Below are 16,607 nucleotides of genomic sequence, written 5' to 3'. Positions count from 1 at the left end.
GAGAGAATCAGGTAATCTAATTAAAGAGCCCCGGTGGTCAAACCCACGAGCCACGCTAGTGGCAAAGGATAGAGTCATCAGTCCAGGGAAGATCTACAGGCTCAGAAACCCTAACTAGATACATTTCCAGAGAGAAAGATGGTGGAATCTATTCTATTCTAAAAGTATCTAAGCTATGGCATTTTTTCAAAATTATTCATTGATATGAAATCTGATGATGACAAAACTCACAGAACACAAGATATCATAAGTGGGTGGAAGGATAAAGGACAGAAGAAAAACCAACAGGTGTATAGAAGCCACTGAGCTCTTTTAGATTACACATATGAATCCTGCTATCCTTCCCTGTTCCGGCTGGGAGACATGAGAGGGAATCTATGGATCCTTTACTGGCAGTCAAATGAGTTGACTACTTTGAGCAACAAGCAAACAAGCACGCTTCTGGGAGGAATCACTTCCTTCAGTGAAAGCCATCCGTGTTAGACTGAGTTTGCTGGAGAAGCAAAGCCAGTGGCGCTCATACATGTCTAAGAAAGAACTTTGTATCAAGAAACAGTGATATATCAAAAAGGGGGCCCAGCCTGCACCCTCTTCAGACTCACACAGCTGCCAGTGGATGGAAGACAAAGCGTGAGACGGGGAGATTGTGTGTCAGGGCGTTCAGAGTCATGCAAATAGAAGGTTGGCTGGAGCATGGCAGACCCCACAGCTCCAAGGCATGCAAGCTGCGTGGGCTGGTAACCCAAGAACAAGAGGCAGAATCCAAGCAGGCAGGAAGGCAAAGAGGTCCAAGAGAGCAAGATGTTCTTAATGCTTCTCTTATTTAAAAAGGTCACATTCCCAAGGAAGCATGATTAGCCAATGACCTCTTTGATTCCATCCACCCCTATCTTCACACAGGTACCATCAAGTTGGCATAAAATCTAACCAGCACACTATCCCAACTATTTGTAGTCAGATTGTTATCCATCCACAGTTTGTATTTGCTTTTGGTGGCTATTGTCAACATCTACCCTTTAAATGCCAAGGAATCTGTGCATTGCAACATACGATCATCATCCAATACAGCTGCAGCTCTTAGGAGAGGGATTTTATCACTCACATGCCCTTTGCCTACCCTGGCATACCGACCACGGTTGATGAGTGATGATGAAGTACACACTGAATGTCAACTGAGTTGCCCAGTGATGGTTTCCTATCATTCTTAGTCACTAACAATGATGGCATGTTGGGTTGATGTACAGATGAGTATTTACCATAACTGTATAAATGGCTTATAGAGCCTTACAAACCCAAGAAAGTAAAATATCATATTCATTTTTCAGAATGTCTGCCAGACACTATGGTGCTCAGTGAGAGGCTTTTGTCGATCTAAACTGGATGCTGCTGCAGACGGAACAAGATGTGGTGAAAAGAAGGTACGATGTCAGGCTGTGGAAGACAGGTGGAGATGGTGGGCATAGAGGGGTAAAAAATTGCCCAGCATGGCTCTGTCTGAGTAAGGAGCAGTGAATTGAGAGAATACTGTCAGATTAGCCAGAGCCCAGAATGTCATTCCTATGATTCCTTTTGAGACTTCCTGGCAAGAAGTTAAGTAGAGAGAGCTAACCTCCCATTGCACACTTCACTTGCAAAATATCTGCCCATTCTTTCTTTCTGGAAGTTCTGTGAGATTTATGGGTAAAACCTTTGTTAGTTTTTATCTGAAATGTTCATCATTATAAATGTTCATTATTGTTACCTGAAATGTTCATTTCACCCTTTTCCCCTCTGTGTTGACGATTTCCTTCTCTCTCACCATCTGACCTGGTTGAATTTCTTAAAGGTCTGCCTGCTTGGTCAAGCAGCAAAGCCAGACACTCACAAATACAGACTCATTCTTTATCATCTGTACTGCCTGAGAACTCTGCTGAGAGTGATGCTCAACTAAACCTACTGGGTTTGATGTTGGACCAGGGCTTAGTGTTTAGTGGCTATCTTTATGAAGCTTGGATATGACATAGCCCATGATGGAGACTATGGAACCAGGGAGCATAACCAATGGGGGCAAAGGGTCAGTGGATTACCAAGATTCTTCAAGAAATGCTACTATTTCTACCAATCATATTGCTTTTCCTTTTATTTTCCACGTTGTGGATTAGTTTTCCTAAACTCGTAGTTGTTAAAAGATTGCCTTAAAGAAGGAGTGAGGACATCCGTACGTGCATGTACTCTGAGTCACTTGAAAGGTGAGAGCTAGGAACAACGGTCAGAGTTACAGGTAACAGCTTTGTTCTTTTTCTTCATACAAGAAAACACTCCCTGGCAACTAGTATTGTCCCCTCAGTGAAGTGGACTGTACTAAAGTAGCAGGGTTCTTTGTTGCAGACATTACCCATAACAACTCGAAACCAAACTCAACTCCCATTGAGTTGATAATGACTCATAACCTTATAGGCCAGACTAGAACTGCCTTTGTGAGTTTCTGAGACTCTAACTCTTTTTTGGAGTCAAAAACCACATTTTTCTCCTAAGGAGTAGCTGGCGGTTTCAAACTGCTGAACTAGCTAGCAGTCGATGCTTGACCACTACGCCACAAGGGCTCCTTACCACGGAAGACCCAAAAAGCGGTGCTCCTCCCACTGTCAGTCTGTGAGCTGTTTGTTGTGGTGGTCTGCAACAAGGTGGGTAGCTTGCATCGAGTTGCTTCTAGATAACTCTGCTACTCTACATACTAATGTGATGTATTTCCCATAGCAGGACTTTGTTGAGGAAGGAAGTGGTGCATTGACTACACTTGGAGTAGCAGTCCCATCTAAACTGTGACTTGTTACTGTCTGGGGTCATGGAGTCATTTAGCAACTCCTTGGACAGGGTAGAACTGTCCCACAAGGTTTTCTTGGATGGGAACCTTACAGAAGGAAATTTCCAGCTATCTCTTCTAGGAAGACACTGGTGGGTTTGAATCACCAAGCTTTTGTTTAGCAACCTGGGCTTAACCATTGTACCATGAGGACTGTCCACTGTGACATTTCTTTCCTGGAATGCTCTCGTGTAAAATTCAAGACTCTCAGGAGAGGAACTCCTTTAAAGAGCACTTCTTTGTTCTACATCTGCTGTGTAGCCAAAGGAAACCTGCTTGCTCAGGGAGAATGGAGACTAGGCTAGTTGAGTTCTTGGCTTTATTTATTACAGGAACATCCTTAGCATGCATCTTCCCTTTGCAGTGGTGTATGGCTGGCAAGTGCATCACAGTGGGGAAGAAGCCGGGGAGCATCCCTGGAGGCTGGGGCCAATGGTCACCCTGGTCCCACTGCTCCAGGACCTGTGGGGCCGGAGCCCAGAGTGCAGAGCGGCTGTGCAACAACCCTGAGTGAGTCTACCAAGAACCTGTTTCCGTCTTCCCATGAATGATAGCTCCAGTCCCCTATGCTCCTAAGAGAGATTGGATGGGTTCCCCAAGGCAGAGGGGAATGAGACTTTCCCTGGAAGCAATTGGTAGCTTTGTGTCTGTTTCATTTGGGAGGGGCTGGCACTGGAGTCATACGGCACCTTGGGTAGATTGGCTGATTCCATTTGGGGAAACACACAAAGTTCTTTCAAAGGATAATCTAAGTGAAAGTCCTTAGGAAGTTGTGCCATTAAATCCTTTCAGGTAATTAAGAAAAAGATTTTAATCCACTCAGTTACATTCAATTTGGCATTTAAGATTGTAACTTGCCTTCCATCATACTAATTCTGCAATTGTCAGAAAAATCGTTTTCTTCCCATAGGTAACTAGTAAAATAGGAACATTTGAGGATAATTCTTTTCAATGCTTTTGATAAGTATTTTGTAATTACTTTCAATGTTTCTGATAAGGTTCCATAGAAACCTGTTAAGGATTTCATAGAAGTTATTGAAAATTGAAATGGCTTCCAATTTTCTTACAAAATGACATATGCTTTTCATATTTTATATTCAGATTCTAATTATAGTATCTAGTATATAATAGTAGATACTAATTACATGAAAATAAATTTAAATTCTTTTTATTTTCTAACTATGTGTTTCATTGTTTTCAGGCATACAAAATCCCAAGTATAATATTTTTCCAAGTGTGTGAGGGAAATTTCAAAAAGTTCATGGCAAATCTCATTATCTTTTCATTTCATTTCATTTTCCACAAACCTGACGCTCACTCATACATACGAGCACCCTAAGTAGGAGCTAGCTACTCAGTGGTACCAAGTTTGACTTTTCCTGCTATCTCCTGTCAATAGAAGATGTACGGACTTTTACCTGGATTAACATAGTACCTCTTGGAAAGTAGGCAATTGCAATGTTAAGGGAAGCATTAAATGTGATTTGATTTCTTTAATATTGCTTTTCCAAACCTTGCTCATACTTTATATTATTATAAAAACACATTCACTGCCATCGAGTGGATTCTGACTCATATGAACCCCATGGGTCAAGGCAGAACTGTTACTATGGGTTTCTGAGACTGCAACTCTTTGAGTAAAAAGCCTCCTCATTCTTCAGTGGAGCAGCTGGTGGTTTCAAATGACTGATCTTGTGGTGAACACTCTGACATGTAACCACTATGCCACCAGGGTACAGGCATCTATATAGATATATCCTTGCATGTGTATATATTAATGTGGATATTCATGTGCACATATGTACTATAAAAATAGTATATCTAAAAATAACTATCAAGATAAGGGAACTTCAAAATTTTTGTGATAAATAGAATCAAAAGATAATGGAAACTTTCCATGATCTTTTAAAAATCTTCTCCTATATAGTAAATTTCTTCTGAGGCCAGTAAATTAATTTCTATATAAATAATTTAACATAATACCTACCACATAACAAATTGTCAGCAAATAGTAGCTTGAATCATAGTGATTATATTTGTATTACATTTACACCTATGGGTACTTGAGGCTGAAATTGTTTTGTTTAAATATAGGGTTTTGTTTAATATAGGGTGAGCTAATTAAAGTTTATTGTGCCAACCTGGCCAATAAACATATGTGGGGTTAATTGAAGGGTGGAGAGATAAATGGCTTGGTGAGTCTCGCCTTTGGAGTCCTCGGGTTTCTTGCTTTGTCATGGTAGGACCAGGGTACAGCTGCCTTAGCCAGTTCCCTGCTTCATCTGGCAAGGCTCAGTTCCTGCAAGACATCCCCAAGGAGAAGCCGCATGGACCTACCCCGATACAGCCCTGGGTGCTGGAGCAGCCATGTGGAGACTTCTGCCAGTGCTGAGATGCTTACACATTCACTGATTTGGCATTCCTCTTGCAGTCAGCATCATTGCATGTGTTTTGTGAGATGGAGGAGGACTTTGTAGATTGGGCTAATGTTGCTTGGGCAGCACTGGGTTGGGATGTTTTCTTGATGTGTGCTTACCCTGTACATAAAACTCTCTCTTATACATATGAGTTTCTGTGGATTTGTTTCTCAAATGTACCCAGATTAACACATAGGGTTTCTAAATATAATTATTTAGAAATATGTATTTTAGAGTAATATATTATATATTTTATGATGTATTATAATGTATAATATATTCTAATAAAGAATGCATTTATTCAGAAATACAAATACATTTATACAAAACCTAAATATAGGCTTTGTTTAAATACAGTGTTTCTGTGACTTTGAAAATCCAAACATAAATGTCTCATAGAATATTTTATTTTTAATAAACAATTTTATTTTTAATTTGTTTTAATTTGATCAGAATGGTGATTTTAATGTTGGATCAGAAACTGGAGAGTGTGGTGTGGGACCTACTGTCAGTCCTGGGTACTCAGAGCCAGTTCATAGACTTCTTGAGAGGAAGGGCATTGGTCTGTGGTTCTCAGAAAGGAATATTCTAGTTGAGAAATTGAGGGATGATCCTTTACCTGGAGTTTGGGAGAGCCATCATCCTAACCCTAACCCTAACAATTTATCACAGAACATCCTAACCCTAACGATTTATCACAGAACATTCTGAAGTGAGTGGTAACATCTCCCAGTTTAGTTATGCTGAGGACAATACTCATGTTAACAAGAATACAGAGAAGTTCTTGCATCAGACAACTGACCTTAATCCTTAAGGGCAAATACTCAGATAATAGCCTTGGTTTAAATATACCCTGGATGTTTGTCTATAGCAGTGGTCCCCAACCTTCCTAATGCCGGGACCCTTTAATACAGTTCCTCATGTTGTGGTGACCCCCCCAACCATAAACTATTTTCATGGCTACTTCATCACTGTCATTTTGCTACTGTTATGAATCAGGCAACCCCTGTGAAAAGGTCATTCGACACCCAAAGGGGTCGCCACCCACAGGTTGAGAACTGCTGTTCTACAGTCTGGTGAGCTGGGCGTGGTTCAGACAGACTCTCAGTGATGTTTGTGGGATGTGTCCCACATGTAGCCATCAGTCACAGGAAGTCTCAAGAATGTCTCAGAATGCCATACCATCACCATGACTAGAGCACCAGCCTGAGTTCAAATATCAAGGACAAGTCTTAGGACCTTCTGCAGGGAGTGAGTCAACTAATGAAGTGCCTCCCATGTGAATATCTTAGTCAAAGGCCCTTTAATGTGCAAGGAACTAAAACCCATGCAGACCTAGCCACTGTAGGAACGTGCATTGTGCGCATGTAGAATATTTCCTGGAGGCTCTTAGAGAGTCAAGTACAGCAGTCACATCGGAAGTAAAAGTGCAAGGAGTATCAAAGCAGACATTCAAGTTTTGAGAGGCTGTGTGTCAGGCAGTATGGTGCAGTGGATAAGGGTTCAGGCTGTGCAGTCAGCAAGATGAGCGTTCAAATCTTGGCTTACCTTGACCGACTAGTTAGACACTTGTTTTCTCTGACTCGAGAATGTGGTTTTACCTCAACTGCTCACTTGGCAAGTGTTTTAGCGTGCTTCTGTGACAAATTAACACAATGTTAGTGGCTTGAAATGAAATATTATGTTGGCGAAGGACATTTGATGTGCCCTAGACTGTAAGAGGAATTAATAAATCTGTCTTGGAAGAAGGATAGGCAGAGTGCTCTTTAGCATTGAAGCTGGAAAGACTTCATGTCACACTTGTTTGGCATACTATCAGGAAGTACCAGTCCCCAGACAAAAGCATCATGACTAGTTGAATTGATACAGTGGCTACAAAAGGCTCAAACACAGCGGTGCTGGTAGAGATGGCACAGGGTCTGGCAGTGTTTTGTTCTGTGGTGTGTGCTTGATAGCATCTAACAGCAACAACCAGATGGCAGGCTTCTGAGTGAATGAATTCACGATCAGCAGGTAGGATGACTAGCTGCTAATGAGTACCAGGATTCGCAGGAAATACAGCGGGTTGCTGATTCAAATCTGAAGATCCAGAGGTCAGAGGACAAACCATACCCAAACATGCAAGCTTTCCAGTAGTGTTCACTTACATGGCAGCAGGCCACACCCCCAAGGACACTTCCTGTTACTTGATTGGCTGCTCATTATGGAGGTGAGTCCGTTGTGTTAAGGAGCCCTGGTGGCATAGCAGTTACCCGCTGGCCTGTTAAGTGCAGAGTCAGCTGCTGGAAACCACCAGCTGCCATGCAGGATAAAGAGGGAGCTTTCTATTCCCCTAAAGCAGCAGTTCTCAACCTGTGGGCTGCGATCTTTGGGGGCATCGAATGACCCTTTCACAAGAGTCGCCTGATTCATAACTGTAGCAAAATGACAGTGATGAAGTAGCAGCAAAATAATTTCATGGTTGGCGTCACCACAACATGAAGGACTGTCTGAAAGGGTCCCGGCATTAGGGAGGTAGACAACCACCAGCTCTACCCTGTGGTTTTGGGTGGTTAAAAGGTGGCTGTGAGATGAGACTTGACATTGTGTTAGATCTCATCATGGGGGATTACTAAATCCAAAAGGCCAAGCCACTGAGAACCCTGACCCAAGCAGTTGACACAAACATTAGCTGTCACAGTCTTCAAAGCATGGATATGATGTGGACATGCAGAGACACATGAGAGAGGAGATTTATCCGAAGGCAGAGAAGAAAACTGATAGATCGTTTGGTTTGTATCACCGAGCAGTGCAAATGAAAGAGATTGTGGGAAATAAAGCTGTGAAGTGATTTAAGACGGCATCCTAAGAACCTTGAGTGCTAACCTTGGAGGTTGAACTTAAACAACAAAGTAGCATGATGAAAGTAATCAAAGCAAACAAACCAACACCAACTAGTGTGCACATGGAGTGGAATGCAGGAAATTATGGGCAGACGAGAGAAAGGATTGGAGATGAAATATGGACTCTTTGGGTGCTGAGGGAGATGGAAAGAAAGCGGTAAATGTAAAAACAAAACTGATTAACCAGGCAGCTGATTGCCTATGAGATGGAAATTTTACCACACTTAAGTCACTGGGGAAACAGGCGCAAATCAGAGGGAAAATGATGCCTGGCCTCTTAGCATATGCTTGGGTTTAAAATGTCTGGTTTTCAAATGTGATACAGTTGAAAAGATACCCACCTTGTTTCCAAAGAGGGACTGTGCTCTTGGGAGTGACATGTTGCTGCGTCACAGCTAGGAGAAATGTGAGACAGTTGAAGAATTTTGTTGGAGAGGTGAATTTGAAGGCAGAGAAAGTCATGATTTGGAAGGAGTGCGGGAGATTAGACCAGCTATCCCGCATCAAGCTGGGTCTGAAATGAGGCGTGCGGAGGAAAGGAAAAGAGACATGTACAAAGCATGGGATCGGGAGGACGACAGTCTGATGGACTGAAGTACCCAGTGTATTCAAAGCTTGGTTTTTATACTCTTCATACAAGGGATTGGTTAAAATACAAACATCAAGGAACTTAAAAAAAATTCCTAAACTCTTATCTATGCAAATGTTACTTAACTAGTCACACTTTCTTAACATTTGAATAATAAAAGCACTAAGTTCTAAGACAATCACACGGATATGCAAGATTCAAAAGAATCTTAAAAGAGGTCGTAAATAACTGAGTTATCTCAATGTTTTTAGCAGCAAGGTCACAAATAACAGTCATTTTGCAATGCTTTTGTCTGCAAAGACACAGAGGCACGGGGGACTAATTGGTCACCCATCACCAAACACCTTGATCAGCCTCCTACAAAGGAGCAAACCTGGGCAGAGCGGAGGGGATTTTTAAGGAGGACCTCCCGGCCTTGGCGGAATGTAAGCGTCTGTCTGCCTGCTTTCTAGACCGAGGTTCGGAGGGAAGTACTGCACGGGAGAGAGGAAACGCTATCGCCTCTGCAGCGTGGCCCCGTGCCGCGCCGGCGCGCCCACATTCCGGCAGATGCAGTGCAGTGAGTTCGACACCGTGCCCTACAAGAACGAATTCTACCGCTGGTTCCCTGTCTTTAACCCAGGTAAGGGGCTGTCACGGCGTGTCGCGGGTCAGAAAGCATTCATGTGTTCGGGTCTCCACGACGCTCCACAGAGCCCAACAAAAAGGCAATGGTGGTATTAAGCCCGGGCCTTCAGGAGTTTCACAGTTTAGAAATCGGAAGCGCTGACTTGTTAAGCGGGTCAGTGAATGTTGACGGCTGAACACGCCCGCCGCTGAGCTGGGCTCTGGAGGGTGAAAAGGCAGCTCATTAAACACCCTGGTTTCAAACCAACCAAGATGTGACGGAGTGCTAAACTGGGCGTGGAGGAATCTGTTAGGTTTCTCTCTCCGGCCTAAATCTCAGCCTCGGTACTTGGCTCCACGCGAGAAAGATTTCACGCGGAAGCCGGGCTGGTGATCCAAGTGAATTTAATAAAAGTTCAAAGAAGCATCAGGTTTTACGCGGCACCCATAGGATTCCTTTGACCATGTGGCCTGGCAGAGACTGCTCCGGGTCACGCAAGGATCTCTCCCCTCCCACGAAGACCACCAGACCGCACAAGCAAGCCAAGACAAAGAGCCCAAGAGCCCCTCTCCCTTCAGGTTCCTGCCTTTTCAAAGGTTCCCCGGGGAGGTGTGGTGAACGACCCCAGGTCGATCCCATTGGCTGAATTGCAATCACCCGGCCCAGGTGGGCTGCTCCAGGTGTAACGCCCATCTGGCCCCACTGGCGGGAAAATCCAGCTTTTGTCCTTTGCTGGCTCTCCTGGGCATGCGTAAATGGACTTCCCAATTCCCTAGGCTAAGCTACCTAACAAATCCAGTATCTAATTGCTGATGAAATGGCTTCTTGATGGCTTCGGTAGAAGTGACTCTGATTTGGGCCAAAAATTCAGAGCAGAAAGTCGTTGTGGGTTTGGAGGAATTTTAAAGGAAGCCTCACAGGAGGCAGTTGGTGATTTTAAGCATGAGTAATCCTTCTTTGGGCAGAAGGAACACGAGCAAGCATTCAGAACTGAGTCATTCCAAATGGGCAGGGGACCGCACTCAGGAAGGCAGGATGCCCCAGGAATGCCCTGGTCAGAAGGGATGGGAGCCAGTGCTGGGCCGGGAGTCAGCATTTCATGTGTGAAGGGCAGCATCCAAAGGGACATTTGTAAAATAAGGCATCTAAAGGCTGCACGGGTCCCTGGGTGGCACAGTTTGCTCTTGACAACTGCCAACGTGTTGGGTCTATTAAATCCACTCAACAGTGCCATGAAAGAAAGGTCTACCAAGTAGTAGGCTACTTCTGGAAGATTACCAGGGAGTGGACCAATTTACACTAGCTTGACCCACTGCTGAGAATTTGCCTTCCTATTCCAGCCATTCTGGGCCGGACTTTATGCTTTTATAAGTTCCCCTGGGTGATTTCTATAGCTCTTCTGCATGAATCAGAATTGATCTGATGGCAGTGAGTTTGGGGGATACATAAGAATCACCTGCGTAGGGCAGGGGAGAGTCTTGTTAAGTTGTAGATTATATATGATTCAGTGTAATTGGGGTGGAAATGCAAATTCATAGCAAGGAGTTTAACTGGAAAGAATCTGAAGACCTGACAAATTACACTCTGAAGTAATTTTATGCAGGCAAAGATCAGATCGCCATGCGCTGGAATCAACTTGAAGGGCATGTGTTTGGTTTGGGGTAAAGAAAAGGGATTCGGAGAAGGAAGCATCATCCACTGAAAAGCATCCTCTATGAAGACAAAACTTACATCTAAACCTGAAAATGAAGAAAACTCAATGATTATTGTTGCTGTTGTTCTTGTCAGTTTCAACTCATAGCTACCTGTGAATAAACAGCCCAGTCTGGCACCAGCCTCACAATTGGTCTGATGTTTGAGCCCATTGTTGCAGCCACTGCGTCAGTCCATCCTGTTGTGGGCCTTTCTGTTTCTCCCAACCCCTTGCTTTATCAAGCAAGATGTCCTTCTGCAGGGATTGGTCTCTTTTGACAATATGTGCAAATGACATGAGACAGTCTCACCACCCTTGCCTCTACAGAGCATTCTGGTTGTACTTCTTCCCAGACAGATTTGTTTATTCTTTTAGCAGCAGTCCATTGCACTTTGATTATTCTTCACCAGAATGATAATTACAGTGTATCCATTCTTCTGCAGTCTTCCTTATTCAATACCCAATTTTCACATAGTGTATAAAGCAATAGAAAGTAGCATGATTTGGGTTAGGTGCACCTTCCTCCGAAAAGTAGCATCCTTGCTCTTCAAAATATTCAAGACACCTTGTACAGCGGATTTGCCCAATGCAATGTGGCCTTTGAGCTCTTGATTGCTGTTTCCATGAGCATTGATTGCAGGTCCAATCTAGATGAAATCCTCGACAACTTAAATATTTTCTCCATTTACCAAAATGATACCTATTAGTCCAGTTGTGAGAATTTTGGCCTTCTTTACATTAAACATGTAATTGCTCTTATTTACATTCCATATATAATTCATAACAAAGTCTGTAATCTCTGAGCTTCATCAGTAAGTGCTTCAAGCCTTCTTCATGTTCAGCAGGCAAGGATGCGTCATCTGCATATAACAGGTTATTAAAAATCCTTCCTTCCATCCTGATGCCACATTCTTCTCCTATATAAGCCTTCTCTAAGGATTTTCTCAGCATACAGATTTAATAAGTATAGTGAGTGGATGCAACCCCAATACACACCTTTCCCTAATATTAAGCCATGCAGTATTTCCCTGCTCTATGTACACAACTACCTCTTGGTCCACATTCAAGTCCTACATGAGCACCATAAAGTGGTTTGGAATTCCCACTCTTCACAAGGCTATCCATAGTTTGTTAGGATCCATATAGTCAACTACCTTTGCATAGTGAATAAAATTAAAGTAAACATCATTCTGCTATAATATGCTTTGGGCCAAAATCCATCTGACATCAGCAATGATATTCCTTGTTCCCTGCCCCTTTCTGAATCTAACTTGAACGTCTGAAAGCTCCCTGTCAATTTACTGCACTGTACACTAAATCCTGTGTTTGAAAATCTTCAGCTTGTTGAAACACTTCAGTTGGTATCCCGTCATTTTCTGGACCCTTGGTTTTGACTAATGCTTTCAGTAGAGCTTGAACTTTTCCCTTCAACACTGTTGGTTCTTGCTCATATGCTACTTCTTGAAATGGTGGAATGTCCACTAGTTCTTTTTGGTACAGCAACTGTGTATTTTTTCCATCATCTGTGATGCTTCCTGGATCATTCAATATTTAGCCCATAGGATTTTTCAATTTTTTCCATCTTGAGGCTTGAGGATAATTTATTTGTTTGTTTTCAGTTTGAAATATTCCAAGCATGTTCTTCATCTTTAGTTTTCTAACTGAAGGCCTTTGCATGTTCCATGATCGTATTTTACTTTGTCTTCTCCAGCTGCCCTTTGAAATTTTCTGTTTAGCTCTTTGACTTCATTTCTTCCATGTGCTTTAGCTACTCTATGATGAAGAGCAAATTTCAGAGTCTCTTCTGATATCCACTTTGACTTTTTCTTTCCTACCTGTCTTTTTAATGACATCTTTTGCTTTCTTCATGAATGATGCTCTTGATGCCCTCACACTTGATGGAGCACTGAAAACACTTATTCACCTGTGTCAAGAAATTCGGAAGAGAGGTACCTGTCCAACGGAATGGAAGAGATCTGTATTTGTATCCATTTCAAAGAAAGGTGACTCAATAGAATAAAGAAAATGTATAACAATATCATTACTATCAAGCAGGTAAAAGCTCATTCAAGAATGGTTACCACAATATGTTGACATGGAGAATGGTTGCAACGATGACACAGTTGTAACAACAGCCTGGAGCTGGAGGAAATTCAGGCAGGATGCAGGAAAGGACATGGAAAAGGGGGCATCATTGTTGACATCCGATGGATCTTTATTGGAATTAGAGAATACCAAAGAAGGTTTTATTAACTGTACAAAGGCATTCTACTGTGTGAATCATAACAAACTATGGATAATATTGAAAAGAATGGGTAATCCAGGACATTTTATTCTCCTCATTTAGGACCTTTATGTACACCAAGAAGCCGTCATTCACACAGAACAAGGGTTATTCCTTGTTTTAAAATCAGGAAAGCTGTTCACCATGGTTGTATGCTCTCACTGTATTTATTCAGCCTGTATGCTGGAAAAATCATTTGAGAAGTTGTATTATGTGAAGAAGAACAGGGCAACAGGGATTGGAGGACAACCTTCATTAGGCAAATAGAACAACCATGCTTGCGGAAAGTGAGGAGGACTGGAAGCACTTGCTGATGAAGATCCACGATGGCACCTCAATATGGATGGCGACTCAAGGTAAAGAAAACAAAAGTCCTCACAGTTGGACCAATAGGTGACATCACGATATATGGAGAAAAGATTGATGTTATCAAGGATTTTGTCTGACTTGGCTCCACAATCAATGCTCATGGAAGCAGTGGTCAGGAACTCAAAATATTGCATTGGGAAAATCTGCTGCATGTCTCTGTAAATTGGTCAAAACCAAAGATGCCACTTTTGGACTATAGTGACTTGGCCCAAGCCATGATATCTTCAATCACGTCTGTGCATCGTGGAAGCTGGACAATGAGTAAGGAAGTCTGCAGAAAAATGGATGCCTTTGAATTATAGTGTTGGCTAAGAATATTGACAGTACCTTAGACCTGCCAGAATAACCAACAATCTGAGAAGTACAGACAGAACGCTTCCTAGACGGGAGGATGGTAAGACTTCTTTTCACATATTGTGGACATGTGAAAAGGACGTAATGATTGGTCAGCAGACAGACCTGGAATTATGTTTGCTTTGTTTGTTTGATAGTTATTATCTTTTGTTTTGTTTTTTAGTTTAGTCAATCTTTTGTTTTCTTTTTGTTTGGGCCAATGAACATTCCTCCAGGTGCTTAGACTATGCTGTGGTGCCGATGAATGTGAAAAAGGGCAAGGGGTGTATGTTTGTTTGTTTTCTCATAGGGCTGTGCCCAGTGGCCACACTTGCAGAGAAGTCTGGTGGCAATGCCATTTTAACAACTGGTTTGCTGAACTCAACCAAAAATCAGCTCAAAGTCTTGCCAACCGAACAGGTGTGAATTCCACCACTAGCCCAAAGGCAAAGGAATGGTGGCTAATCCCCAATGTTGGAATATCCAATAAATAAGCACAAGTTTATTTGTGCTTCTTACTGATCTGAGGTGAAGAGGTCACTTTTTCTTTCCATATCAGAAACCCTGCTCTACATCTGGTTAGCATCTGGGTCACTTTCAGCCTCACGTCGCCCTCCTACAGAGTCAAAGACCCTTTTTAAATTTGCAGTCCCTGACAGAATGGAGTACTCGGCTAGCCAGGTAAACATGGGCCTACTCATGCTTACTTGCCAATTTGCAGTGAATGAACAATTTCACCTGGGGTTCATCTCAAGTAAACCACCGTCAGCGGTCCTGTCATTCCTTTTATGTCACTGTTTGTTTGTTTTTTATTATAAATGGTTGGTTAATATGGGGAAGCAACATAAGTAAGAAAGAGTGTGATATGGTTCCTGGGTTGTGTTCCGTAGAAGACCACATCATTTTTCGTGTGGTCAAAGCAATTCTTATTCGAATGGAAAGAATTTCCTGTCGGAACTGTGAACATCCACATCATCAGTTCCAGACACGACACGCTTTCCTCACAGTTGCTGTGCATCTCCCAGGATGCCCATGCACTGCGGATGCTCTGGGACTCACTGCTCACAGGGCACCACAAATGCGGCAGGTGAACAAATGGAGAGGCAAGGACCCGTGAAATACCAATATGTTGCAGTATCACTTCGGGTCATGTTCATGTTCCTTTTCCCCAGGGGGCTTCATTTATAAACACCAATTCTAATATAAAATTATTAAATTACAACATGGAAACAGCAGAGCATTCAGCCAGGGTGAGGATTCTTCTGAGTAGAAAACTGTTAATGTACGGGTCTCCGGCCCTTGAAAGCCTGCCTATAAATGGAAGTTAGATGTTGTGGAATTTGGGTGCAGTGAAATTCAAATTGCTTGCATGCTACCCACAAGACGTAATATGCATTGTTAGATTAAACCAGCCCCTAACAACCGCAGGGTCCATAGGTGCAATTGTACGGCAATAATATATAAAGATTATAGTAAAGTCATAGAGAATCAGAGGGATAGGAGAGAGAGTAAAATAAAGGAGTCAGACACATCTCATGGTAGCATACTCACCCCAGCCCCTCTTGGTGGTCCACTGGAGGTGGGAGAAGAGAGAGGGAGTCTTTACTGTCTTAGGGTATTTATAGGTAGCCATAAGTCATGCATATTCAGGAGTTACATATGTCCCAAGGTGGGTAGTAATCACAGTAAAGTCCCTGAGCTACAGGTGAGGAAGCCTAATGCCTGCATTGGGGTAAGGCATGGGGTGGGGGTGGGGGTTGTTGCTGGGTGACACAGCAGGAGGCAATATTCAAGAACGTCTGCTTCTACAGGAAGATGAAATCAACCAGGTGCTCACTTTAAGGCAGCATAGCTGTAAGGGGAGAATCTGTGGGAATGATATTTAAAGCAGGATAATGTGCTTGGACTTTAACTTAACTAAGTCATGGCTTTCCTTCCATGGGATATTAGCTTTCCAGATTCCCTCTGTTTTAAGTTAGGGAACATAGTCCTAGTCATATTTCCCACAATGCATCAGTGTTGTTGTTTTTAACCTAAGAACTCATCTTCCGTGGCAAGTTTTATCTATCCCTTCTAAAGATCACTTCTTCCAATCATTTTCCAAAAGTGTTGAGTCATCCCATTTCATTGAAAATGAAATTGAAGCCTTTGAAGCAAAGAACTCATTCAGTTACCTAAACTTCTTTTTTTATTAAAAGAGCATTTTATTGGGTCGCTTACAATTCTTATAACAATCCATACATCAGTTGTATCAAGCATATTTGTACGTATCTTGCCATCATTCTTTTCTAAATGTTTACTTTCTATTGAGCCCTTGGTATCAGCTCCTCTCCCCCTCCACCTGTGACCCTTTGATAAATTATTATTTTTTTCATAGCTTGCACTCACTGCTGTCTCCCTTCCCCCATGGTGTCTGTTGTTTGTCCTCCTGGAAGGGGGTGGTGGTGGTTATGTGTCGATCATTGTAATCGGTTCCCCCTTCTTGCCCACCTCTTTCCACCTTCTCCTTAACCTCAACTTCTTTTGCTATTATTAATTAGACCGTGTGATGGTGAGAGTTCACTTGTTAAATAATTTGGGAATTTTCACTT

At 42.5% G+C, this 16,607-nt stretch overlaps 1 protein-coding gene across 1 annotated transcript in view; it reads left to right on the top strand.

Moving 5' to 3' along the window:
- Positions 1 to 16,607, top strand: part of ADAMTS12 (ADAM metallopeptidase with thrombospondin type 1 motif 12) — a 369,301-nt gene that overhangs the window by 250,659 nt on the left and 102,035 nt on the right. The window contains exons 10-12 of the mRNA XM_075540912.1: positions 1,326 to 1,418; positions 3,207 to 3,352; positions 9,183 to 9,352. Coding sequence (XP_075397027.1) covers positions 1,326 to 1,418; positions 3,207 to 3,352; positions 9,183 to 9,352 — 409 coding nt within the window. The remainder of the gene's footprint in view (positions 1 to 1,325; positions 1,419 to 3,206; positions 3,353 to 9,182; positions 9,353 to 16,607) is intronic.

The sequence above is a fragment of the Tenrec ecaudatus genome, chromosome 2, assembly GCF_050624435.1.
Source record: "Tenrec ecaudatus isolate mTenEca1 chromosome 2, mTenEca1.hap1, whole genome shotgun sequence".
Taxonomy (NCBI): Eukaryota; Metazoa; Chordata; class Mammalia; order Afrosoricida; family Tenrecidae; genus Tenrec; species Tenrec ecaudatus.
The sequence above is the reverse complement of the archived record's forward strand: the minus strand, read 5'-3'. Positions and strand labels throughout refer to the sequence as shown.